Here is a 25,667-nt window from a genome sequence, read left to right as displayed (position 1 = left end):
ACCATCAGCAGTATTTTAAAGTCAATTCTAAATGGCACAGGTAACCAGTGTAACGACGCTAAGACTGGGGTGATGTGCTCGGATTTTCTTTTCCTAGTTAACTCTTTTAGGGCTAATTTTTTTTTGTTTCTTTTCTCCTAGGGCTGAATATTTTTCCAAAAACTAACATTTTTTAAAAAAGAACACAAAGCAATTGTTTAACTTATCAAATCAACAAAAAATATTTACTTTTGACAAATGTTACTGTCTTGCATGTTGTATGAGCCTGCATACTCTATGATTTCACATACATATCACATACATTTTACACAGCAAAGTCTGATGTCGCTCAAAGCAGCCAATTTCAGTCATTGCCACATTGCACTCCTTACTATACGTGTTGCTTTGGTTCCTATTTTTCAATTGTCTGTTGTTGCACTTTCTCACATATATTGTTAGTGTGTACTGTAGAGAGACAAGTCACCCATTTGCCATCGTGCCATGCCACTGCCACCAAGTTTTCTGCCTGCATGAAAACCGTATTGTCACCTCTTTTCATCTTCTGATACTTTATTAACTTTATGTATGGCATTATAGCCTGGCTCACCCCATGGGATTTGCTTCTGTTTATTACAGAAGTGAATAAAACTTTGCAGCAGCACGTACCTAAGCCACCAGGGGACAAAACACGTTTGGACCAATGCTCCCTGAAGTTATATCACCAGTTCTGTCCCATCTCTACTTGTAATGCCACAGCGCGCTTCATCTCGTCTTTCGTTGTAGGTTTCCACTTTGAAAAACGAGAATGCGATGCAAACGCAGCCCGCGATTCAAAAAAAAATCTCTGCCTACCTGTTTGTCTCGTCTGACAGTAGCTGAAAAGCAGCATCAGGAGAGAGCAGCCTGAAGTACAGCAGCTGGTGATCTGTCGTGTCCAACAGCAAGCCATGCCGTCTTGTAAACTCCGGTAGCCAGATCGGCTCTCAACGGATCAATGTCTGTGTATTTATCCCACGCGAACCTTGCCGTAGATGCATCGGCTGCGCGAAGGCACTCAACTGGCAGCAGATCCGCTGGCGCGGCATCGGCTGGTGTCTGATCAGCTGATGCCTGCTTCTCACTCTCTTGCTCGATCTCCTGATCACTGTCAATAAAATCCGATTCTGAAAAATCAAGAGTCCGACTCCGCGATAATGCGCAAAACATTGTCGTCTGAGTGTTTTCTTTTCTGCACTCGCTTCGCTGCCTTTTCACATGTCGGTGCCATCTTGCCATTGTTTACATTTCGCAACTCACGCACACGCAAGGTTTAGTTGCCGAGTCAACGAGTCTAGCATTCCTCCAAGCACAGAGGGAATGCCTGTGACGTGACAGTGAGATTTGTTGCCATTAACAGCTGATTGTCACCCCCTATCCCTGGATGTCGACTTTTGTCGACATTCGCCTTCAACCTCTCCTGTCGACAAAAGTCGACATCTGCCCTAAAAGAGTTAAGATTCTAGCAGCTCCATTCTGCACTCGTTGTAGCTGATTGATGTCTTTTTTGGGTGGTCCTGAGAGGAGTGCATTACAGTAATCAAGCCGAGTGAAATCAAAAGCGTGAACTCATTTCTCAGCATCTTGCAAAGTTATAAGAGGTCTAACTTTTGTTATATTTCTTAAGTGAAAAAATGCTGTCCTAGTAATCTGATTAATATGCGATTTAAAATTCAGGTCAGAATCAATAATTACCCCCTAAATTCTTTACCTCTTTACCGAAACAAAACTGATTGAGAGGTGTAAAGATGGCGGCTTTAAAAGCCAACACCGGAAGTGACATCATCATTGGGACCGGAAGTGGCATCACCATTTGGCACCAGAACCGTGCAGGATTTCCCATGGATGGTCTGCAGAGGATCAACAGAGAAAGTTAGCGCACCTCGCCCCCACCTGGTCTGGCACGGATCTACCATTATTCAAGCCCTTTAGATTCCTCCCATGCGCATGGGTGTGACAAAGGAGTCTTGTTTTTGTTATATTCCTGAAGTGTAAAAATTCTATCCTAGTGATCTGATTAATTTGTGATTTAAAATTCAAGTCAGAGTCAATAGTTACCCCTAAATTCTTTACCTCCGTCTTGACTTTTAATCCTAATGCGTCACGTTTCTTTCCAATACTCTCATTATATCCATTTTTGCTAATCACAAAGATTTCTGATTTTTTCCATATTTAGTTTGAGAAAGTGACTACTTATCCACTCAGAAACACAAGAAAGACATTGGGGTCAGTGAATCAAGAGAGTCGGGGTCATCAGGTGCTATTGTTAAATACAGTTGTGTGTCTCGTCAGCATAGCTGTAGTCGCTGACGTTATGTCTTGAGATAATAACAAATTAACATAAATGAAAAACCACATGCGCCCACCAGCTAATTGTAGAACCTCAGGCCAGATTGTAGAGAAGGAGTCAGACAAGCCAGACACCATCAGAGTCCTGGAGACCTTGCCCAACAAGATGCCTCCCCCCTTTTGGCCATTCCACAGCTGAGTCAGTGCTGGGCCGGCCAATCAGATGAAGGGACCCCTCTTACCCGATGATTCCAGTGTTGCTTTATCTCAGTTGACTTTTCCATAGGCGGGCAATCAACGTGGCAGCAGAGCAGTGGCACAGAGTGCCACATATGAGTACCAAGAAGAGAAACGGAATAGAGGAGTTTATACAAATCAACATTTAAGGTACAATTGGTGACATTTCTGTTTTGTTTTTTCCAATGAGAGCACAGGTGGGTGAAATAATCTGCTCATGGTCACACAGTGTCAGTAGCGAGATTTAAAGCCAGGTCAGGGTTGTTGGGGGGCATTGCCTCTCCCAGCAGGAACATTCCAGACAGGGGTACGTGACAATTAAAAAGAATTGTGATCAAATCACCTCACTGAACACCCCACACTTTGGTGTCTCCCTTTTAAGAACCTGAATCCGCCAATCCCACCAACCGTGTCATCAGGATGTACGTGTTATTTTGGGGGATCCTGCTGAGTAGACAAAGCAGGATATATCCGCTGACCCAGCTGGGGAAGGTCGTCTTTACATAAACAGGTCTTGACGCCCGTTACCTGCGCTGCTGGTCTCACTTCACAAGGAGGCTTTCATCTTAAAGGAAATCTAAAAATGTGTGAGGTGGAGGAGGAGGAGGAGGAGCTTCCTGTCTCAAGTGTCACACCGTTAGTGAGACGTCATTGGCCTGTCACTTTAACGAGCCAGCAGAGCCAATCAGGAAGGTGGCAGGCAGATCATTTAAATTTTATGTAAACTTCCAAGTAGTAAGACGTTTGTTTTTGGGTTAAAAAGTAGGGGGTTTGGTGGTCTTTGTGTTTCTCTATACATTGTAGTTTGAAGAACGTGAGACGAGGCCATTCAGTCCATTAAACTCGTATGTAGAAGAAGAAGCAGAAGACATGGCATTTCCATGGCACCTTTTCTCCCAACTCAAAGTGCTTACAGAGGGAGTGGGGGGCCACTTCAGCCAGCACCAGTGGTGGTCAATATACAGTATCTCACAAAAGTGAGTACACCCCTCACATTTTTGTAAATATTTTATTACATCTTTTCATGGGACAACACTAAAGATATGACACTTTGGCACAATGTAAAGTAGTCCGTGTACAGCTTGTGTAAATTTGCTGTCCCCTCAAAATAACTCAACACACAGCCATTAATGTCTAAACCGCTAGCAACAAAAGTGAGTACACCCCTAAATGAAAATGTCCAAATTGTGCCCAGTTAGCCATTTTCCCTCCCCGGTGTCATGTGACTCGTTAATGTTACAAGGTCTCGGGTGTGTTAAATTTGGTTTTCTCGCTCTCACACTCTCTCATACTGGTCACTGGAAGTTTAACATGGCACCTCATGGCAAAGAACTCTCGCAGGATCTGAACAAAAGAATTGTTGCTCTACATAAAGATGGCGTAGGCTATAAGAAGACTGCCAACACCCTGAAACTGAGCTGCAGCATGGTGGCCAAGACCATACAGCGGTTTAACAGGACAGGTTCCACTCAGAACAGGCCTTGCCATGGTCGACCAAAGAAGTTGAGTGCCCGTGCTCAGCGTCATATCCTGAGGTGGTCTTTTCAAAATAGACGTCTGAGTGCTGCCAGCATTGCTGCAGAGGTCATCGTGTCAGTGCTCAGACCAGACGCCCACCGCACACTGCATCAAATTGGTCTGCATGGCTGTCGTCCCAGAAGGAAGCTTCTTCTAAAGATGATGCACAAGAAAGCCCGCAAACAGTTTGCTGAAGACAAGCAGACTAAGGACATGGATTACTGGAACCATGTCCTGTGGTCTGATGAGACCAAGATAAACTTATTTGGTTCAGATGGTGTCAAGCGTGTGAGGCAGCAACCAGGTGAGGAGTACAAAGACAAGTGTGTCCTGCCTACAGTCAAGCATGGTGGTGGGAGCGTCATGGTTTGGAAAGCATGAGTGCTGCCGGCACTGGGGAGCTACAGTTCATTGAGGGCACCATGAATGCCAACATGTACTGTGACATACTGAAGCAGAGCATGATGCCCTCCCTTCGGAAACTGAACATGATAACGACCCCAAACACACCTTCAAGACCACCACTGCCTTGCTAAAGAAACTGAAGTTAAAGGTGCTGGACTGGCCAAGCATGTCTCCAGACCTAAACCCTATTGAGCAAACGGAAGGTGGAGGAGCGCAAGGTCTCTAACATCCGCCAGCTCTGTGATGTCATCATGGAGGAGTGGAAGAGGATTCCAGTGGCAACCTGTGAAGCTTGTGTGAACTCCATGGCCAAGAGAGTTAAGGCAGTGCTGGAAAATAATGGTGGGCACACAAAATATTTATTGACACTTTGGGCACAATTTGAACATTTGTCACTTAGGGGTGTACTCACTTTTGTGAGATACTGTATAAAATGTCTTCCATCAGAACAGCATATCAATCCTTTGTATTTACAGAGGCTTCACATCGTCCTCCTTTTTACTCATTTTGTTAACTGTGTATTGCAGCCTTCTACTAAAATCATTTTTTTCCTCACCTAAAGCAACACACAATTTTACAGAATGATAAAGCTAAACACAGGATTTTAAATATTTTAGCAAATTTTATTATTCATAAAAAAAAAAACCAAATATTCAGACCCTTCTTATTCAGTACTTTGTTAACCCCCTTAACGTTTGATCCGAGCATCACTCAGACTGTAAAAACCAGAGCTAGAAGTGTCTGTCCCGGGCGTCTCGCGTATGTGTTAGACCCGAGGATCACTCGGGCTGTAAAAGTGCCAACAGCATTAGTGCTGGGAAACAGTAGAGGCGTGGTCTTGTGTGGGCGTCAGGCGCGAGTGTTACCCGGGTAATGGTGCACACACATCTTCTCCTAGCCTCATAAATGGCGTCTCGTAAGAAACGTTTTGACAGTGAGACGAGCAGTGATGACAACGTAAAACTGTCTTCCGGCCGCGATATTGAAACAGACAGGGAAATTCGAAAGGGAGTCTGATGAACCTGAAAGTGACGCTCGTGTCAGGCGCACATGTGCAGTGTGCTGTTCAAAAAAACTGATCAGTCTGGAAAGAAAATCCGCAAGGAATCTCACTACTGTGTATTTCACCGCTTCAAGATATACCGCTCAAACGACACAATTTGTCGGCACATACGCTAGGATTTGGGGATTTTCTGCCATTCTTCTCTCCTCTGAAGGTTGGATCGAGATCGTCGGTGGATGGTCATCTTCAACTCTCGATTGGGGTCAAGTCCGGGCTCTGCTCTGACTGGGCCACTCAAGGACATTCCCTCAGTTGTCCCTAAGCCACTCCTGCTTTGTCTGTGCCACCCTGGTACTTTATATACTCTTCTAAACTTTTCCCACGATAGGTCCCCACAGATGATCGAAAACCTTTCCGCTATGACTGTTTGAGGCGATTCTCCAATATGAATCCATACACCATTTCTCTAAGGATGACTGTTGGTGATGGCTCTCCAAGGCCCCCTGAAACCAAATCTAATAGTTGTCTTGGATTGGGTCTCATTTACAGTAAAAAGGCCAAGATCAGGTCGTGAGTAACAAAAGTTTCAGAAGCACCAATCTAGACAAGGCAAACTGTGATGAGTGGACTAACCTTGGATGGGCCTTTCTTGGGCATCACTTTGCCAGTTTAGATTGAAAGACTCAGGGTTTTGTGATGTGGAGAGTCAAGTGGACACCTCATAGAAATCTGCTTCAGAATTGGACCTTGGATGTGAATTGAGCTGTGGTCTAATTGAGGGTTCAAGGTTTTATGATGCTAACCATTGGATCAGTGGAATGGGTGTCGTGCCATCCAGTGGGTGGTGACTTTGGAAATCTTGGCATACTTGTAACTTGGTGCTGTTGCTAAGAAGTGTATTTGACCATATCTATCTATCTATCTATCTATCTATCTATCTATCTATCTATCTATCTATCTATCTATCTATCTATCTATCTATCTATCTATCTCATTATATAGTGCCTTTCATATCTATCTATTATATAGTGCCTTTCATTTCAAATATTTGATTGGCTATCTTGTCCTTATGATCAATGGCGTTGTTCAAAACACCAAGCACCTGACGCACCTCATGCTTCTTTCTTTTGAAGTGTTTTCTATCCCTGCGGTGTTTGTAGTATGAAACACATCCCATAATGCACAGTATTTACCCATAGTTAGATCTGTACCATTCACACCACACATGCGCCACCCTAGAGTGGTTTCCTTTCCAAAGGTCATAGTCCGTTTTTTTTTGGTTCCACACCAGGATGCAACAGACGTGTTTACTCTTCCAGTTCGGTTCATTCAGTTAGATGTGCTCAGTCTAGATGAACAAGGAGCGCAAACACCTTTCCATTCCTTCAATGAATAATGATCAAACTATCAGAGCAATGATGGCTCCTATAAAAGCCACAGTTGGAAAGATGGCACACATGTAAGCCGGAGTCTAAGTCAGTCGTACTTTTTAAGGTTCGTAAGCTTTGGACTCCTAGTTGATGATGGAACTTGACTATCGAGGAGGTCAAAGTCATTACAGGTTTATTGTAGGTGACCCTCTGGAAGAAACAATAACAGGCCTCAAGGAGTGAAAGCAGAGCATCTGCCTGACCCCATCTCCCCATGTGGTCCTCCTGCCAAGCAGGCATCCAACTGGAACCTCACCCCATTTTTCCTCCTAGGATCAGTGCTTCTTCACTATCCACGTACAGTTTCCGTATCCGTGAGGTTTATCAGGAACGTAATTCCCGAGGATTGACTGTATAAGTACAGTTCGGTGTTATGTGCTGATTTCACTCATCTGCTGGGCGGGTATGGAATGTATACTCCTGTAGATACCTAGGGGTGGTGGGACTACTGTATATGTGTAAAATAAGTCGAGTTAAATATTTACAGTAAACATTTTGGAGCAACAAGTCATTGTGGTCATTGCACTTTATTAGAGGTCTATCACTGAAGTCCTCCATGTTATGCATCAGAAAGAACACCAAAATTATTAAAGATCTGAGGAGAGATAAGTGACAACTTGATTCTCAAAGCCAAAGGAGGATTGGGTTGTGTATTTGAATGGCCGAGTGCCCAAGTTCTCGTGTGTGAAGGGCAACTGGTGAAGAATTATCAGCATCACCCCACTCTCCCTCTGCCAGTTTCATAGCCATTCACTAGACCCGCCCAGCATGGCCCTACTTAGCCATAAATGTGCCACGCCAGCTGCTAAATGAACTTTGCAACGAGTCAGAGAAATAAATGAGTACGCTAATGAGCCCTCCAGGTCAGGAAAGTTTATACAGGCCGTCACCCTTACAGCCACCTCCCAGTTCAACAAAAAAGAGTGGATTCCAATGTTTTCAAGAAGTCTACACTTGGCTGGCACTCACCTTGGGTAATTAAGTGTTAGCACCACCCTGTTCTAATGGTTGCTTTCTTGTGCGTTAATGTCATTATCTTTGTTTCTGTAGTAATCGCCTCATTCCAAAGACGCTGTCATGCATGCGGCCCATATACTGTATCTATTATAGTGCTTTTCATATCTATCTATCTATCTATCTATCTATCTATCTATCTATCTATCTATCTATCTATCTATCTATCTATCTATCTATCTATCTATCTATTATATAGTGCCTTTCATATCTATCTATCTATCTATCTATCATATCGTGCCTTTCATAGCTGTCTTATATAATTTATTTATAGATATAGTGTTTAATAATAGAATATTTAATAATATAAAATTTATATATTCTATATATTTATATGTTGTGGGTAATTTATATATAGTAAATAGTGTGCATAGCTTTAACTCTTTTGCAGAGAAGCAGCTTCTGTCCTTTTTATAAGGGGTATCTGCTTCATGCCAGTCTACTATAGGACACAATCAACGAGTTTACAGTCCTATGAAAAAGTTTGGGAACCCCTCTCAGCCTGCATAATAATTGACTCTCCTTTCAACAATAAAGATACCAGTGGTATGTCTTTCATTTCCTAGGAACATCTGAGTACTGCGGTGTTTTCCAAACTAAGATTTTTAGTGACGCAGTATTTAGTTGTATGAAATTAAATCAAATGTGAAAAACTGGCTGTGCACAAATGTGGGTCCCCTTGTCATTGTGCTGATTTGAATGCCTGTCACTGCTCAATGCTAATAACTTGTTTGATGAGCTCATTAAGCCTTGAACTTCATAGACAGGTGTGTCCATCATGAGATATAAAAGGTATTTAAGGTGGTCAATTACAAGTTGTGCTTCCTTCTCTTTGACTCTCCTCTGAAGAGTGACAGCATGGGATCCTCAAAGCAACTCTCCAAAGATCTGAAAACAAAGATTGTTGAGTCTCCTGGTTTAGGGGAAGGCTACAAAAAGCCATCTCAGAGGTTTAAACTGTCAGTTTCAACTGTAAGGAATGGAATCAGGAAATGGAAGGCCACAGGCACAGTTGCTGTTAAACCCAGCAGGTCTGGCAGGCCAAGAAAAATACAGGAGTGGCATATGAGCAGGATTGTGAGAATGGTGACAGACAACCCACTGATCACCTCCAAAGACCTGCAAGAACATCTTGCTGCAGATGGTGTATCTGTACATCCATCCATCCATCCATTTTCCAACCCGCTGAATCCGAACACAGGGTCACGGGGGTCTGCTGGAGCCAATCCCAGCCAACACAGGGCACAAGGCAGGAAACAATCCTGGGCAGGGTGCCAACCCACCACAGGACGTATCTGTACATCGTTCTACAATTCAGCACAATTTGCACAAAGAACATCTGTATGGCAGGGTGATGAGAAAGAAGCCCTTTCTGCACTCACACCACAAACAGAGTCGCTTGTTGTATGCCAATGCTCATTTAGACAAGCCAGATTCATTTTGGAACAAAGTGCTTTGGACTGATGAGACAAAAATGGAGTTATTTGGTCAGAACAAAAAGCACTTTGCATGGCGGAAGAAGAACACCGTATTCCAAGAGAAACACCTGCTACCTACTGTCAGATTTGGTGGAGGTTCCATCATGCTGTGGGGCTGTGTGGCTAGTTCAAGGACTGGGGCCCTTGTTAAGGTCGAGGGTCGGATGAATTCAACCCAGTATCAACAAATTCTTCAGGATAATGTTCAAGCATCAGTCACAAAGTTGAAGTTACGCAGGGGTTGGATATTCCAACAAGACAATGACCCGAAAACACAGTTGGAAATCTACAAAGGCATTCATGCAGAGGGAGAAGTACAATGTTCTGGAATGGCCGTCACAGTCCCCTGACTTGAATATCATCGAAAATCTATGGGATGATTTGAAGCAGGCTGTCCATCAAATTGAACTGAACTGGAGAGATTTTGTATGAAGAATGGTCAACAATACCTCCATCCAGAATCAGACACTCATCAGAGGCTATAGGAGGACAGCGTCTAGAGGCTGTTAGATTTACAAAAGGAGGCTCAACTAAGTATTGATGTCATATCTCTGTTGGGGTGCCCACATTTATGCAACTGTCTAATTTTGTTATGATGCATATTGCATATTTTCTGTTAATCCAATAAACTTAATGTCACTGCTGAAATCCTACTGTTACCATAAAGCATGTCAGATATTCAAAGGAAGTTGCTACTTTGAAAGCTCAGCCAATGAGAAACAGAAATCCGAAGAATTAAGATGGGGTTCCCAAACTTTTTCATGTGACTGTAGAGTGTTGGAGTCAAGGGTCTTATTTTAAATGAAGGGCACAAGATTTTGTGTTACTGACATGTCAGCGCAGTGGGCATTAAACCATCTGGGGGTATTTTTTTTTTTTTGAAAACCTGGCTTATTTTTACCTTGGCATTGTTTGCTGTGAATTGGCTTTTGACCATGTTATGTGGTATCTGCTTCACGCCAATCCATTGTATGGCACGCTCAACTAGTTTGGAGTGTATCTTGGCGTTGTTGCTAGGAAGTGGAAGTCTTGTTTATTTGATGCCTTTTTCACACCAGAGGGTTTGCTCAACTAGTTTAGGATATCAGAATTGAGGGCATAAGATTGCGTGATGCTGACCAATGGATTTTGTTTATTTTTGGAATCTTGGCATAGTTTAAACTTTGTACTGTTGCTGAGAAGTGGCTTTTGCTTCATGCCAGTCTACTATAGATAGGGCACAATCAACCAGTTTAGAGTGCTGGATTTAAGCGTCTCATTTAGAAATGAGCATTCGAGATTTTGTGATACTGACAGGTCCGGTCAGTGGGCATTGAACAATCTGGGGGTAATTTTTAGAAATCAGGGTCTAATTTTGACTTGGCATTGTTTGCTATGAATTGGCTTCTGTCCATTTTATGTGGTATCAGCTTCATGCCAGTCTATTATAGGGCACAATCAACCAGTTTAGAATGTTGGATTTAAAGCACTCGTTTACAATTGAGGGTACAAGATTTTGTCATTCTGAGAGGTCAGTGTGTAGCGGGCATTGAACCATTCAGAGGTAATTTTTAGAAATCTTTGCACAAATTTAACTTGGCATTATTACTGAGAAATGCACTTTTTGTTCATTTTATGTGGTGTCGGCTTCATGTCAATCCATTTTATGGGGTATCTGTTTCATGCCAGTCTATTATATGGCACAATCAACCAGTTTATAGTGTTGAACTTGAGGGTATAATTTACGATTGAGGGTACAAGATTTTGTCATACTGACAGTTCACTGTAATGGGTATTGAACCACCTGGGGGTAATTTGTAGAAATCTGGGCCTAACTTTAACTTGGCATTGTTACAGAGAATTGGCTTTTTGTCCACTTTATGTGGTGCCAGCTTCATGCCAGTCCATTGTAGGGCACACTCAACCAGTTTCAAGTAGGAATTGAGGGCACAAGATTTTGCGCTACTGACTGACAGATCATCACGGCGGGCACTAAGCCATCCGTTTCAGGAATTTTGACACAATTTTAACTTCAGTTTTTTTTTTTTGCCCATTGTATGTGGCATGTGCCTCCTGCATGCCAGTGCCCCATCCCAGACTGAGGTGACGCGCCAGTGCTGTGCGTCTCCGTGTCTTTAATATCTTGTACGACTTGCTGCTGTTTCTCAGTTCCTGGGCCTGACTCACCTTTCTCTCTTTTTTTTTTTTTTGGGTGGTCCTGGCTGTTTAAGGGACGGGTGCCAGTTGGCTTTGATGTTGCTTACACACGCTTGAGGAAACCGTGCAGTGTAATTAAATTATAGCTGGGTGAACCTGTACTCGGATAATGGCTTCAATGCCTTAAGGGACAGCGGCTTGTGTTTACGCCGTCACTCTGAGGGAACGGGGGTGATGGTGACATGTGCTTGAGCTCGCGCTCCTCCTCTTCCCCTCAGCCCCCGCATGCCAGCCGATGGCACGGCAGGTTGATCCAAAACTCTCACACCCACACTGGTGTACATGCTGGGTCCATAATCAGGGCCCGTCGTAATGTATGGGCACAGTGGGCACCGGCCGGGGGTTGTGGGTTTGGTCCCATCATGTTTCTCATTCCTATGTATGTTTGTGTTTTGCTGTCTAAACAGGGGCGCCAAGCTCACTAATTTGCCCGGGGGGGGACCTATGCTGCTGTTAAGACAGCCCTGGGTCCATTTATGGCCTCCAGTTAAGTTAAACTGACGTGGATGTCTTGGGGTGGGGGTGGGGGGGGCAGTAGGAGTGAAAACTGAAGTACCTGGAGGGACGCGTGCAGGTAAGATGCCATCATGCTACACGATTTCTGACGTTTCTTTTTAGACATTGAGTGTGTCACGTCACGGGGGGTCACAACACACTCCCACCATCATGTAGTTTGACATCCCCAGCGACTCAGCCCCACCTTTCTTGGACGCATTTCATTTTGTCATAAACAGGGTGACACATTACACATCATCAAGACGCACGGGACGCCAGGCAGCAATTGGGGATCTCGTTGCCAGAGGAGAACTCGCCAGTGCCAGCGCATACAAATGTAGTGCAGAGACTGCAGTTCCCATGAGCCTTTATAGGGCTGGGAGCAAACCCTCAGTGGACATTGACAAGTGACCCCACCTCTTGAGGAACCACCCACAGAGCACAAGGGACAAAATCCAAGCAGTTAACAAAATGACAAAAAAATACATAATTATAGCTGTGCGGGATGAAATCTGAGTAATCAATGTAGTCCTCAGCATTAATGTTTGCAATGGACCATGCAATGTATGTGTCTTTGTTATACAGTATGCCATTTCGTATGGGATTTGTAAAATCAGTGTAAAGGTTTGTGATGCACCATCTGTTGGAGTGACAAATGCAATTCATATGTCTCTGTTATATGACATTTGGTATGGATTCATAAAGCAGTTTTAATGTTACTGTTTCTAAAATTTTTATTTTTATACTGTATTGACCCCCTTCTTTTGACACCCACTGCACACCCAACCTACCTGGAAAGGGGTTTCTCTTTGAATTGCCTTTCCCAAGGTTTCTTCCATTTTTCCCTACTAGATTTTTTTTTGGGAGTTTTTCCTTGTCTTCTTAGAGAGTCGAGGCTGGGGGGCTGTCAAGAGGCAGGGCCTGTTAAAGACCATTGTGGCACTTCTTGTGTGATTTTGGGCTATACAAAAATAAATTGTACTGTATTGTATTGTAATGTGCCATCTGTTGGAATAGCAAATGCAGTTCATATACAATGCAAATGTCTCTGTTATACCATTTGCTATGGGATTTGTGAAAGCAGTGTTAATGTTTGTGATGCGCTGTCTGTTGGAATGACAAATGCAATTCATGTCTCTGTTATATGATATTTGGTATGAATTCATAAACCAGTGTTCATGTTTGTGATGCACCATCTGTTGGAATGGAAAGTGCAGTTTATATGTAATAGATATGTCTCTATTATATACCATTTGCTATGGGATTTGTAAAAGCAGTGTTAATGTTTGTGAAGTGCTGTCTGTTGGAATGAGAAATGCAAAGCATTTTATTACTAAAAATATTTGTGCCATCTGTTGGAATGAGAGAGACATAGCAGTTGGATGGACACACAGACAGACACGCAGACACTTTTATTCTTCTGTTAAAGTGGATAAACCTAAATAAGAATAACAACTAAAGAATTAAAAATGAATGGAAAAGACATTTAAAAAGGAACTAAAATTTAAACCAGGGGTCCACACATACCATCTAGAGCTTTGGGTGATTGCCTTCTATGCGTCGTCGCTGGTTAATATGCCGTTGTACTGACATCACCTGGCACTGCCCCCTAGCAACCTGCCAACGTGTCATGGTAAAATTGGTACAAAGTGACAGCCACCAGGGTCATTCAAAGTGGCATTGTGACAGTTGCACTTAATAATGCAGCTTTCTGTAGGAGAAAAATGTAATTAAAGTGAAACTAAAAGCACCAAAATAGAGAGAATACAATAGAAATTGTTTCATTGGGAGGAAAGATGTAGTAGGAGTAAGAGAAAATGAAAGAAACCGCCTGCACGACATGTTTGAAGCAGGGCAAGGGCCAGCACTAGATGAGGTGCCCCGAGTATCACCGGGCACACTCACGGATATGAAGCCAATTTAAAGTTGCCCATTACCCCCCTACATCCAGATCTTTGGAAGGGGGTGACAAGTACCTGGAGAGGACCACCATGTACTGAGGGAGAACATGGAGGCTCCAGACAGGCTGGCATTTGAACCCAAGACAGTGAAGGAATTGAAAAGTGGGTGATGTGGCACCAGTAATGTTTGAGTGCCGTTTGAAGATGGTGCCGTGCCACTTTGCGATAACCCCTTACCCCATTATTTATTTATTTCCTTATTTGTTTTTTTTTTTTTTTCCTTCGTCCTTGTGCCCTGCATGTGTAGTGACCTCGACTTGACTTGTGCTTTGCTGCCACAATGTGGTTTCATGCCACAGCAGTTCAGTTTCTTCCAAATAATAACTCAAGGATTATTACCAGGAACCACATGTGCATTTTTTGCTACATTGTGTGAATTATTAATTAATTACCGATAGCCGCCTATGGCATGTACGTGAATAATAAAAACATTCCGCAAACCTCAAAGAACCGGATCTGATTTTTACTGCTAAAAGATTTGTTTTTCAAAACGTGACACTCGACAGCTCAGCAGCCCGCATGAATTCACTTTGTGCAGCAGCTCCGTAGACCCCGAAAGCAGCCATTCGTGGTAGGTGGGCACCTGGCATGTGGGATTCCTGAGTTGGGTACCAAGGGTGCCAAAAATCTATGGGGTACCACACATTTTCCTACCAGAAGTTAGAAGGTAGTGGCAGGCTGAGGGTCCTCAATTTTTTTTTTTTTTGGTTGGGGGGCTCGCCCTACTTTAATCCCAGGACCCAAGAATAAATCCCGGAGAACACAAGAGTATCTAACATTTAACCTCCCTCAAGGAGTAAAAAATCCAGGAGCGCCACCACATGAGAGAGCCTCACACCTTCAGTCCACTGTCATTTTTATACCCAACCTTTTGGATGAAAGGTGTGACCACGCGAGCGACTGGGGGACAGTTTAAGGGCTCTGGTGACACTAATTACCTGCCAGGCCAGACACTGCCGCTGTGTGCCAATGCCTTCTCATCTCCTCTCTCTGCAGAACAGAAGATTTGACAGCCACTCCATCGCCGATGTCACTTCTGTGTCTGTCTGCCCGGACCCTCCCCTTCCTGTCACTTGACCTCCTAAACCTGAAAATCGGCCATCTTGTTCAGTTCCCATACAGAACTCCAGTCTGAAAAGGCTACTGCACATCTTTTGCATGTTTTCTTTTTCCGCTGATCATCCAGTTATTTGGGGGTCACCAAGGTTGGGACCCCGACTGTTTATATTGTCAAGTCCATCCTTTATAAAAGTTCATTTTTTTGTGCATGTTCTGTCTACCTTTGTGGTAGATAGTGGTGCGGGCAGAGTGGTGGTCTTGAGGGTTAGGGATCTGCGCCAGCAAACGGCATGTTGAAAGTCTGAATCCCGTAAACGCTAGAAGTGACTCCACGACAACAACACCGTTTATTTCTAGAGCACGTCTTCATACAATGATGGAGCTCAAAGTGCTTTACAGGATGAAGAAAGAGAAAAAGATAAAATTAGGCAATAGTAATTAACAAAGAATAAAGTAAGGTCCGATGGTCAGGAGGACAGAAAAAACAAAATCTGCAGGGGTCCTGGGACCACCCAGCCCTCACTGAACATTTTACCTAACATCTATATCATCAGTCAGTCCTCATGGTCTTCAGGTTTCACGTGGAAGAAGAATTAGATGATGATGATGAGGGTCATGTGGACCTCTGGCCTTCAATCCATCCATGTGGGGACTGCATGGTGCCCTGATCAGGTGGTGGTGGTGGTGGCACAGATCATCACCACAGAAAAACTGGAAAAAGAACAGCAGAGAAAGTAGGAGTTAGTACTGACTGTGGAGCCAGGATAGAAACGATAATTAAACACACATACAGAATATCAGGGTTACACTAACGGGTTTTCACAAGTATTAGCCTGGCGAATTTCTCTCGTCAGCTATTCCAGATTTGAGGTTCCTAACAGCAGACGGCCACCTCACCACTTCTTTTAAGTTTAGCTCTCGGAATTCTAAGCAGACCCTCATTTGAAGATCTAAGGTTACAATTTGGAGTGTAAGGTGACAGGCAGCAGAGTGAGATCATTGAAGGCTTTGTGAACCATCAGCAGTATTTTAAAGTCAATTCTAAATGGCACCGGTAACCAGTGTAGTGACATCAGGATTGGTGTGATGTGCTCGGATTTTCTTTTCCTAGTTAAGATTGTGGCAGCTGCATTCTGCACTCGTTGTAAATGATTGTATCCAGCAGGTGGCGCTATCTCCCTGGTTGGAATAAGTTATTTTGTAATTGTGGCGTAACCTGAAACTATATAGATATAATATAAAATGGCGATATCCCTCTCATAGTGATACGGCGGTAAGAAATCACATAGGAGAAATAACTTTGCTTTCTTTAATGACGGTTTACGTGGCATAACAGACAAAGGAAGCCAATGACAAGCCCATGTGTAGAGTCTGCCATTTTTGTCGCTGCGCTGGAAGGATTTTCAGGATCGGATGACGTTATCTCCCATCCGTCTGTCAGCTTCAAAGGTGTGCCGGGCACTGTTCCAAGGCTTTATACTCTTTCTCCATGTGCAGGCACTAACTTAGGTAAATCATGCCATTCCAAATAAGGCAAAGAGATGCATGCTGACTCTAACACACAGAAATAGTACACAAGGCCCATTTTCATAGTTGTCCCTTTCTAATGGTGGCCTAGCAGTTCTAAATGCCGAGTCCCTGTGTGCTAAACCTGGCCTGTACATGTGAGTGGATTTATAAAATATTTTTTATACAGAGCTCAGTGACATTAAACTTATATTCTTATTACACTGATTGATGTCTTTCTTGGGTGGTCCTGAGAGGAGTGCGTTGCAGTAATCTAGTCGACTGAAAAACAAAAGGGTGAACTCATTTTTCAGCATCTTGCAATGTTATAAGAAGTCTGACTTTTGTTATATTTCTTAAGTGAAAAAATGCTGTCCTAGTTATCTGATTAATATGTGATTTAAAATTCAGGTCAGAGACAATAGTTACCCCTAAATTCTTTACCGAAACAAAACTGATTGAGAGGTGTAAAGATGGCGGCTTTAAAGGCTGACGCCAGAAGTGACATCATCATTGGCCCCGGGACCGGAAGTGGCGTCACCATTTGGCGCCAGAACTGTGCAGGATTTCCTAATGGATGGTCTGCAGAGGATCGGCAGAGAAAGTAAGTGCACCTCGCCCCCACCTGGTCTGGCGTGGAACTGCCATTATTCAGGCCCTTTAGATTCCTCCCATGCACATGGAATATTACTTTTGTTATATTCCTTAAGTGTAAAAATGCTGTCCAAGTGATCTGATTAATTTGTGATTGAAAATTCTGGTCAGAGTCAGTAGTTACCCCTAAATTCTTTACCTCCATCTTGAGTTTTAATCCTAATGCATTAAGTTTATTTCTAATACCCTCATTACATCCATTTTTGCTAATTACTAAGATTTCCGATTTCTCCTTATTTAGTTTGAGAAAGTGACTACTCATCCACTCAGAAGCACAAGTAAGACATTTGGTCAGTGAATCAAGAGAGTCGGGGTCATCAGGCGCTATTGATAAATACAGTCGTGTGTCTCATCAGCATAGCTGTGGTCGCTCACATTATGCCTTGAGATAATAACAAATTAACATCCGCCCACCTGAGAGCTGAGAGTCCCCAAACGCTAAACAGAAATTGAAATCCTTAAAAATGTCAATAAGCTGATAGGACTCCAAAGAATAAGGATACACAATAAGAGGAGAACTCGCCAATGTCAGCACATGCAAATGTAGTGCGGAGGGACTGCAGTTCCCATGAGCCTTTATAGGGCTGGGAGCAGACCCTCAGTGGACATTGACAAGTGACCCCACCTCTTGAGGAACCACCCACAAAGCACAAGGGACAACAAAGTTAACAAAATGACCAAAAAATACATAATTATAGCTGTGCGGGATGAAATCTGAATAATCAACGTAGACCTCGGTGTTATTGTTTGCAATGCACCGTGCAGTATATGTGTCTCCGACTGAAAACAAAAGTGTGAACTTATTTCTCAGCATCTTGCAAAAGTACAGCACAGTCCAAAACACGAGCACAACTCTTCCTTCTCTCTTTCTTTTCTTTCTCCTCCGTTCAAGCTTCGTCTTCCTCCTCCCAACTCTGGCTCCTTTTATACTGTGTTTGATGACCTAGTTTCCAGGTGTGGCAGAAGAACTGCCCAAAAGGGCACAGCGGGTCTTGCTGCAGCACCCCCTGGCAGCGCCCACGGATCTCGACAGGGCTGCACCAAAATCCAACTCCCAAGGATCCCTGCGGGGGTGTGGGCGCCATCTAGCGTCCCAGGAAAGGTAAAACTCTGGCCACACTTGCTCCCCCTGTCCTCTCGGCCGGGTAAGGGCTAAAATCGAGGAAGCAGGGTAGAAAGAAGCAGTAACTGATGTCGGCATCTGTAAGCAAATAACCGCGTCGTCATAACAGAGATTCCTTAGTTTAAAAGAAAAATTAAAACAGCCGCAGCTGACTTCAAAGCCGTAAAGTGGAGGGCTCAGCGGTGCGCAGGTCAGCGGCCATCATTATGACGCCGATCAGGCGCAAGGGGGCTATAGGAGCAGATAAGGTAGTAAAGTTTTATACATTTGTTTATTGTAGATTGAACAATTCTTAGTGGTCTGGAGGTAGAACAGTTAAGCAGGCGACAGCATAAGGGGTCATTAATACGGGGGAATACGAATAGTGCGAGTGGAGAGCTTATAGTTAAGGAATGAGAGGAGCACAAAGTGAAGAGAACAGACAGAGAAAAGTAAAGTTGACGTCCTAGAAGAACAAACAGCAGGCAGCTGAGAGGGAGGACAGTACAGGAGCGTAAGGAGACAGGAGGTTTAAAATAGCTCTGGCAGCTCTTAGTGTTACCATTTAAGTTTAATTTTAAGAAAAACAAAAAAGTTAAGGCCATTTTACGAATCCTAAATCAAATTTTAATACGGAGGCCAGTGCAGTGCAAGTCCTGTTGGATGTTGGACTTTTTAGATGGTGGTTTAGAAGAGCCAGTCGTCTATGAGGGCCACATCTGCAGGAGATGCCAGCTGCTCAGCACCTCAAGCCCAGGTTCGCTGAACTGGCCTGCATTGTTGTAGAGAATTGGCGGACCTGGCCCAGGTGTCCTTTAGAGAGATAGTGGACACCCCCAAGGTGGCACGGGAGGAGATTCCAGACCAGACAGGTAGAGATAGGTGGGTTCACGGTCACAAGGCGTAAGGTGAAGGGGTTGCTCACTGTCCCCAGAATTAGAAGAGTCCAACCGTTATCAGGTCCCTGTGGAGCTGGACGGTGTCTCTGATGATTCTGTGGTGGTAGGCAGGGATGCGGAGCTCCATCGGAGCACCCCAAAACCAGTTCCCAAAAAGAGAAATAGTGGGGACTCAGTCATTAGGGGGATTGAAGTGCAGGTCTGCTCCAGAGACAGAGAGTCTCGCACGGTGTGTTGCTTTCTGGGTGCACAAAGCACAAGGGACATAACTAAGGCCCTCCCTTAAGTAGGGTGAAGGGGCAGCACCTAGCGGTGATGGGCAGGTGGGCCGCCCACAAAGTACAAGGGACATAACTAAGGCCCTTCCTTAAATAGGATGGAGGGTTGTACCTAATGGTGATTGGCAGGTGGCCCCACCCACAAAGTACAAGGGACATAACTAAGGCCCTCCCTTAAATAGGGTGGAGGGGCTGCATGTAGTGATGGGCAGGTGGCCCCACCAACAAAGCACAGGGTACTTAACTAAGGCCCTCCCTTAAATAGGATGGAGGGTTGTACCTAATGGTGATGGGCAGGTGCCCCCACCCACAAAGCTCAAGGGACATATCTAAGGCCCTCCCTTAAGTAGGGTGGAGGGGCTGCACCTAGTGGTGATTGGCAGGTGGCCCCACCCACAAAGTACAAGGGACATAACTAAGGCCTTCCCTTAAATAAGGTGGAGGGGCTGCATGTAGTAGTGATGGGCAGGTGGCCCCACCAAAAAAGCACAGGGTACTTAACTAAGGCCCTCCATTAAATAGGATGGAGGGTTGTACCTAATGGTGATGGGCCAGTAGCCCCGCCCACAAAGCATAAGGGACATATCTAAGGCCCTCCCTTAAATAGGATGGAGGGTGGTACCTAATGGTGATGGGCAGGTGGCCACACTGACAAAGCACAGAAAAACATACATAATAAAATATACAAATAGGTGACATAAAATTAGACAAAATCTAAAATATGAATTTGAACTTCAGCTGTTGGTTGGGGCGGGTGGGGTAAATGCACGACAGTAATGTCAGATATGTTGGGGGATTTTTTAGGTAAGGAGGAAGATGGAAGGTGAAGTAAATAAATGTCCTCACTACTAATGGTGACGGAGAGTGGCGTGGTGCTTCATCTTGATTGGCAAAAAACAGTTAAGGATTTTCCTGAACTCCTAATTCTTTAGGAAGTCTGTTTATTAGATTAGATAGACAAAACTTTATTAATCCTGTGGGCACCTAAGAATATTCTGGTAAAGTGCAGAATTAATGCTGCCCCAAGTAATTGCAAGTCTTCTTGCAGCACCCTGTGACGGTAAAGCCCCCCGTTATCACGTTTCACTAGTCCACCCCCAGTGTAGGCTTTATTGCCAAACATCAGTCACAGCGGGACGTGTGTAATCCAAAACATTCTCCTTTTTGACTCGTCATTATTCTAAAAGGTTTGGGGATCATCCTGATGTTATTCTTGAATATCAGAGGTTTCTGCTTTGCTCCTCTCATTTCTCCTCTGCCTCTTTCTTATCAGAGAGTCATGAATCTGAGGCTAGAGAGGCCTACGGTTCTTTGGATATTCTTCTGGGATCCTCTGTGACTTCTTGAACGAGTCCTAGCTGTGTTCTTGGGGTCATTTTGGCAGGATGGCCTTTCTTGGGATAGATTCACCACCACTGTCCATCTGTGGGTTATAATGGTCCTCTCTGTGGTGTGGTGGAGTCCCAGAGCCTCTCCTGTTCCGTGAGTTTCAACAGCATTGTTCTTCCTTGTCTATAGTTTCCTTTGATGGAGTCATAGCGTCCTTCTGGAAGTCTTGTGGTGGCCACTTCACTGTCTTGGTGAGGTTTGGATTCAACAGGACTGGCTGTGTTCGGTCAAATGAGTCAAATTATCAATGAACTTTGGTCATTGAGTAACCAAGAGGACAATTGCCTTTCCACATGGGTACTACAGGTGCTGGATAACTTTATTACTTAAATACAGAAGGTTCCCTTCATCTAATATAACACTTTGTCTAAAGATCTCAAGCCATTCATTTTGACAAATATGTAAAAATAGTGGATATCGGGTTGGGCAATTACTTTTTCACAGGACTTTAGATTTGTAAATAGCTCAATACATTTTATTTCTTTTTTCTGTTATCTATTGTAGGAGAGCAGCGGTTCAGAGTCCCAAAGCAGAGAAGACAATATGAAAGAGACAACAAGCAGCGTGAACAGCTGTTCTGATTCCGAAGAGACCCCCAACACGGTGACCAGCACACTGACGGTACAAGAGTACTTCGCACAGCAGATGAGTCGCCTCAAGAAGACCAGAAGGGAGGAACCGTCAGACGCCACAAGCTGCACCCCGACCACTCACCCACCTCCCTTGACCACTGAAGAAGGTCCAAGTAAATCAAGAAAGAAGAAGAAGAAACACCGCAAAGAAGAAGAAGAACTGGAGGGGCAGAAATGCGGGAACGGAGTGGTGGAAACAGACCTGCAGACCGAAGAAAATGGCGTGTGCATCCGCAAGAAGAGTCGAAAATCAAAACGTCGAGCTTCTGGCGGCGAACACAACAATGGCGAGGCAGAGGAGCAGAATGAGGGAGGTGGTAGCTGTCATAACACAATGCAGGAGACGCTAAGAGAGGCCAAGAAGAAGAAGAAGTCGAGAAAAGACAAGAAGAAGAAGATGGAGAAGTCCTAGGATTTTATCTTCAGGATCGGAAAGGGGAAAAACTGCAGCCTGACGATGACGGAAAAAGAACTGTGACGATGGCCTTAAGCAGTTTGGTAAAACTTTTTAACAAGGTGCTCTTCAGAGAGATTTGTGTAACTCACAATCTGCCATAACATGAATTTAACGTTTCATTTTTAATAGAATTGCGTTTTGTCCACTGGAGGGCGCTATGAGCTAACCCAGACCTTTGCCTTTCCTTATTATACCTTAATGGCCTTGAACGTTTTTTTTTTTCTTTATCCAATGCTCGTAATTTTCCCTTTTAAGAGATTTCAGATGATAGGAATGAAATTCTAATCGCCCAACGCTTACGACATCCCCAACATGTCCGTGCTCGCGGAAATTCTTTGAAAATCCCCAATAAAGTGATATCTGGAAATGCTTTCTTGTTTCATTCTCTTGCTGGCTTGTTTCTTTTTCTGACGGTGTCCCCCTGGTGTTGTTTTACCGCAGACTTTGTTCCTGGGATGGGGTACCTTCTGTGTGGACTTTGCGTCTTTTTCACGTGTTCACTTGGGAGTTCATGTACAAACATTTCTTCGATTTCTGAACCCATTTTGTTCGTAACGGCAGGGTTTTTCAAGCCATTGCAGCGGCTGGTTTTCATACCAACGAGTTTATTAACCGTCCATTGTGGTAACGTTTCGCAGCTTGGGACTGTAGAGAGCACATGCACCCTCCTGTGCTTAATTTAGAGTCTCGAGTTTAGACCTAGCAAAAACATTAAACCATATTTATTTTTTTTAAATAGACAGATGATTCACAAGTATTAAAATTTTAACGTTGAAATCACTTTCTATTATTCTTGACAAATAAAAAAATAAGGTTGTAGACATTTTTCCCAAACTGAAAATACAACTGTACAGAGTAGCGGCGACATCTTGCACATGCACGTAGCTTTTCACAAATAGTAGAAAAAAAAATTTAAAAATAGCCGAAAACGAATTGAATCCTCAGGTAAGTTCAATTGAAGTAAATCTGACATCCGACATGGAGGAGTTACCAACAATGAAAAGTTGAAGTTGATCGCCCAGCGGGTGGTGAAAGCTTAAAGCTGACAGACATCGTAGTGATTCAGCTGAATGCGGAAAGCACCAAAGACACTGCAGAAAGGGAGAAATATGAACTCGGTGCTAAACGTAAGTTCCCTCTGTGTTCTCTGCCCATCGAGGGCATGTTTATATGTTGTGTGTCCTGAGGCATGTACAGCTCGGGTTTTCCGGCCGACAATACTGACATCTTCACCTACCAAAACTGTTTAATTAATTTAGAGTTGGTCAGGGAAATCTGTGAATTGGAGGACCATGTTAGGAACCTGATAGCGATTAGGCAAACCAAAAATTGGACCGAACCAGTTTGTTTAGACAATTCCGCTACTTCTGATTCGGCTTCAGTCTCTCCAGGTTCCACTGTATTCAGTGCGCGGCCAAAGTCAGTAGCACCAATTCAGGTCTAAGAAGCCAAAATTTAGTCCCTCGGCATCCAGGTCACCAATTCGGATCCAGAACACATTCTCAGCACTGTGCAGTGTGTCTGTGGATCCTGAGAACAGCAAAGCGCTGAAAATTGGCAATTCCATAGTGTGAAATGTTAGAATTCCCAACTCTGTTAAACCAGCAGTCAATGCTAAATGCCCACCAGGGGCAAAGATTTCTGACATTGAGGCCCAATTGGATTGTGTCACCGACAATGAAGTGTCTACCTTATTGCTGCATGTTGGCACTAATGATATTTATTTACAGCAATCTGAGGTATTAAAGAGGAACTTCATCTCTCTATGCGCCAAAGCAAAAAGAAAATGTTGAATTTAATTGTATCTGGCCCCTTAACCAAGATTATATAGAGGGGATGTGATTTATAGCAGATTGCGTTCTCCCTTCACTGCTGGCTAGAAACCTGGTGTGCAAATAAAAGCTTAGGCTTTGTGAAGAATTTGTGGGAAAAGCCTGGATTTTTCTAAAGAGGTGGTCTTCATCCTACCTGGAGGAGTGTGTGTGTGTGTGTGTGGGCACACCTGCAAAACACACAAATGGATCCGAAGTTTATGACACTTCACTCCATTTAGGTAACCAAATTTACACCGAGCTCTTCACTCCAACTTACGACTTCATCCCTTAGCCTCGCCGGCAACTAACCAGTTGCTTCTTTTGTCACTCTGTGGCACCACACTGGGACAGTGGCACCTCCAGTCTCTCACATGTGCTCAGAGCCCACTCTGCCGTCCCAGAGTTTCACATGACTGCTTGCCATGTGACTGCTCACTGGAATGAGCCTCCGTGCAGCCTGGCAGCCTTTTTCTGTTGGCATCTTCACTGCACCACCTCATTCCTTTTAGGTAATATTTTATACTCAGAAAGGTAAATAATGTCTCCCTCAGGCCGCCAATCCACACACATCTTATATCATCGCCACATTTACCTTAATGACTCCCACCCCACCTCTTGGCATCGTTGCCAAATTGACTCCTAAAAACCCCTACGGTGTTATTGCCATATTAACTCGTGGCACAGCCCTTGTTGTCGTTGTCATATCGACTGCTAGCTCCGCCCCCTGTGAAATTCCCATATTGACACCTAAACTCCCCCACGATGTAATTGCCATTTTGACTCCTAGCCCCACCTCAGTGTCATTGTCATATTGGCCCCTAAATCCCACCCCAGTGTCATTGTCCTATTGACTCTTATTGCCCCCCCCCCCAATTGCCCACTCTGTCATATTCCCATATTGACTCCTAACCAGTCTCATTGCCAATGTAACTCTTAAGTACCCCCAGTCGATGCCACCCCCCTACTTTCTCTTGATGTTGTGAACCACTCCCCCGCTGCCTGAGTCGCGCCTCCCAAAGGTGACAAGTTCAGCCGCGTGTTCCCCTCGTGCAGCGCCAGCTGTGGTTTGGCCTGTGGGGAGCTGCCTGCTTGCAAGAACAGACAGGAGTCTGCAGACACGGAGCAGACGGTCGGGTGACGTCACCCCTCGGGCACAAGCGAAGGTGCAGGGACTGGCACGGCCGCTCGCTCGCTCGGGTCGAAAGTGGATGTGACCGCTCAGGTGGTGGTGTCAGGTGGTCAGCCCATCCACTCTGAGGTCTCCTGTTTTCTGGGCTGTTTGATTAAACATGACGGCTGCAAAATTTCAGCTTTGCTGCTTTCCCCGTTTGCTCTTTGCTCTTCTGGTGGTCTCTCTGGGGTGGTCCTCTACCCCCCCCCCCCATTACACACACCCCATCACACCTTTTGGATTTTGGGCACGACAACACTGCTTTTTTTTTTTTTTTTGTTTTTCACCTCGGGGTAAAGTGTGTTTAATAGTGGAGGTGACGGCAAAGAGGCCAAAACGGGGGGATTTGAAAGAAATAAAACGTGCGTTCGGCAGCTGAGTGGGGAAGACGTCTCGGAGAGAAATCTGGAGTCTCGTTAATTTTTAAAAAAAAAAAAAAAAGTGCACTTCATCCCTCCACGCTTATCCAGTTCAGTCCCAGTGCCTGCGCCGTATCGGACCCTGAATGGGATGCTGGTGGGTCACGGGGGTCTCTCTCTCTCTCTCTCACACACACATAATCCAGACCCCCCTCTACACTTACTGATACCGGGCCAGTTTAAAGGGTCTGGAGAAGGCCACCATAGTCACAGGTGAGGTTACAAGTAACACCTGGCACTGTCCAG

General features: G+C 44.3%; 1 protein-coding gene across 1 annotated transcript in view; it reads left to right on the top strand.

The window, feature by feature from the left end:
* pinx1 (PIN2 (TERF1) interacting telomerase inhibitor 1) overlaps window positions 1–22,387 on the top strand; it is a 259,762-nt gene extending 237,375 nt beyond the window's left edge. Inside the window, exon 7 of the mRNA XM_028796384.2 lies at window positions 21,433–22,387. Coding sequence (XP_028652217.1) covers window positions 21,433–21,972 — 540 coding nt within the window. The 3' untranslated portion in view covers window positions 21,973–22,387. The remainder of the gene's footprint in view (window positions 1–21,432) is intronic.
* The last annotated feature ends 3,280 nt before the right edge of the window (window positions 22,388–25,667 follow it).

Source organism: Erpetoichthys calabaricus, chromosome 3 (assembly GCF_900747795.2).
Source record: "Erpetoichthys calabaricus chromosome 3, fErpCal1.3, whole genome shotgun sequence".
Classification (NCBI taxonomy): domain Eukaryota; kingdom Metazoa; phylum Chordata; class Cladistia; order Polypteriformes; family Polypteridae; genus Erpetoichthys; species Erpetoichthys calabaricus.
The sequence above is the reverse complement of the archived record's forward strand: the minus strand, read 5'-3'. Positions and strand labels throughout refer to the sequence as shown.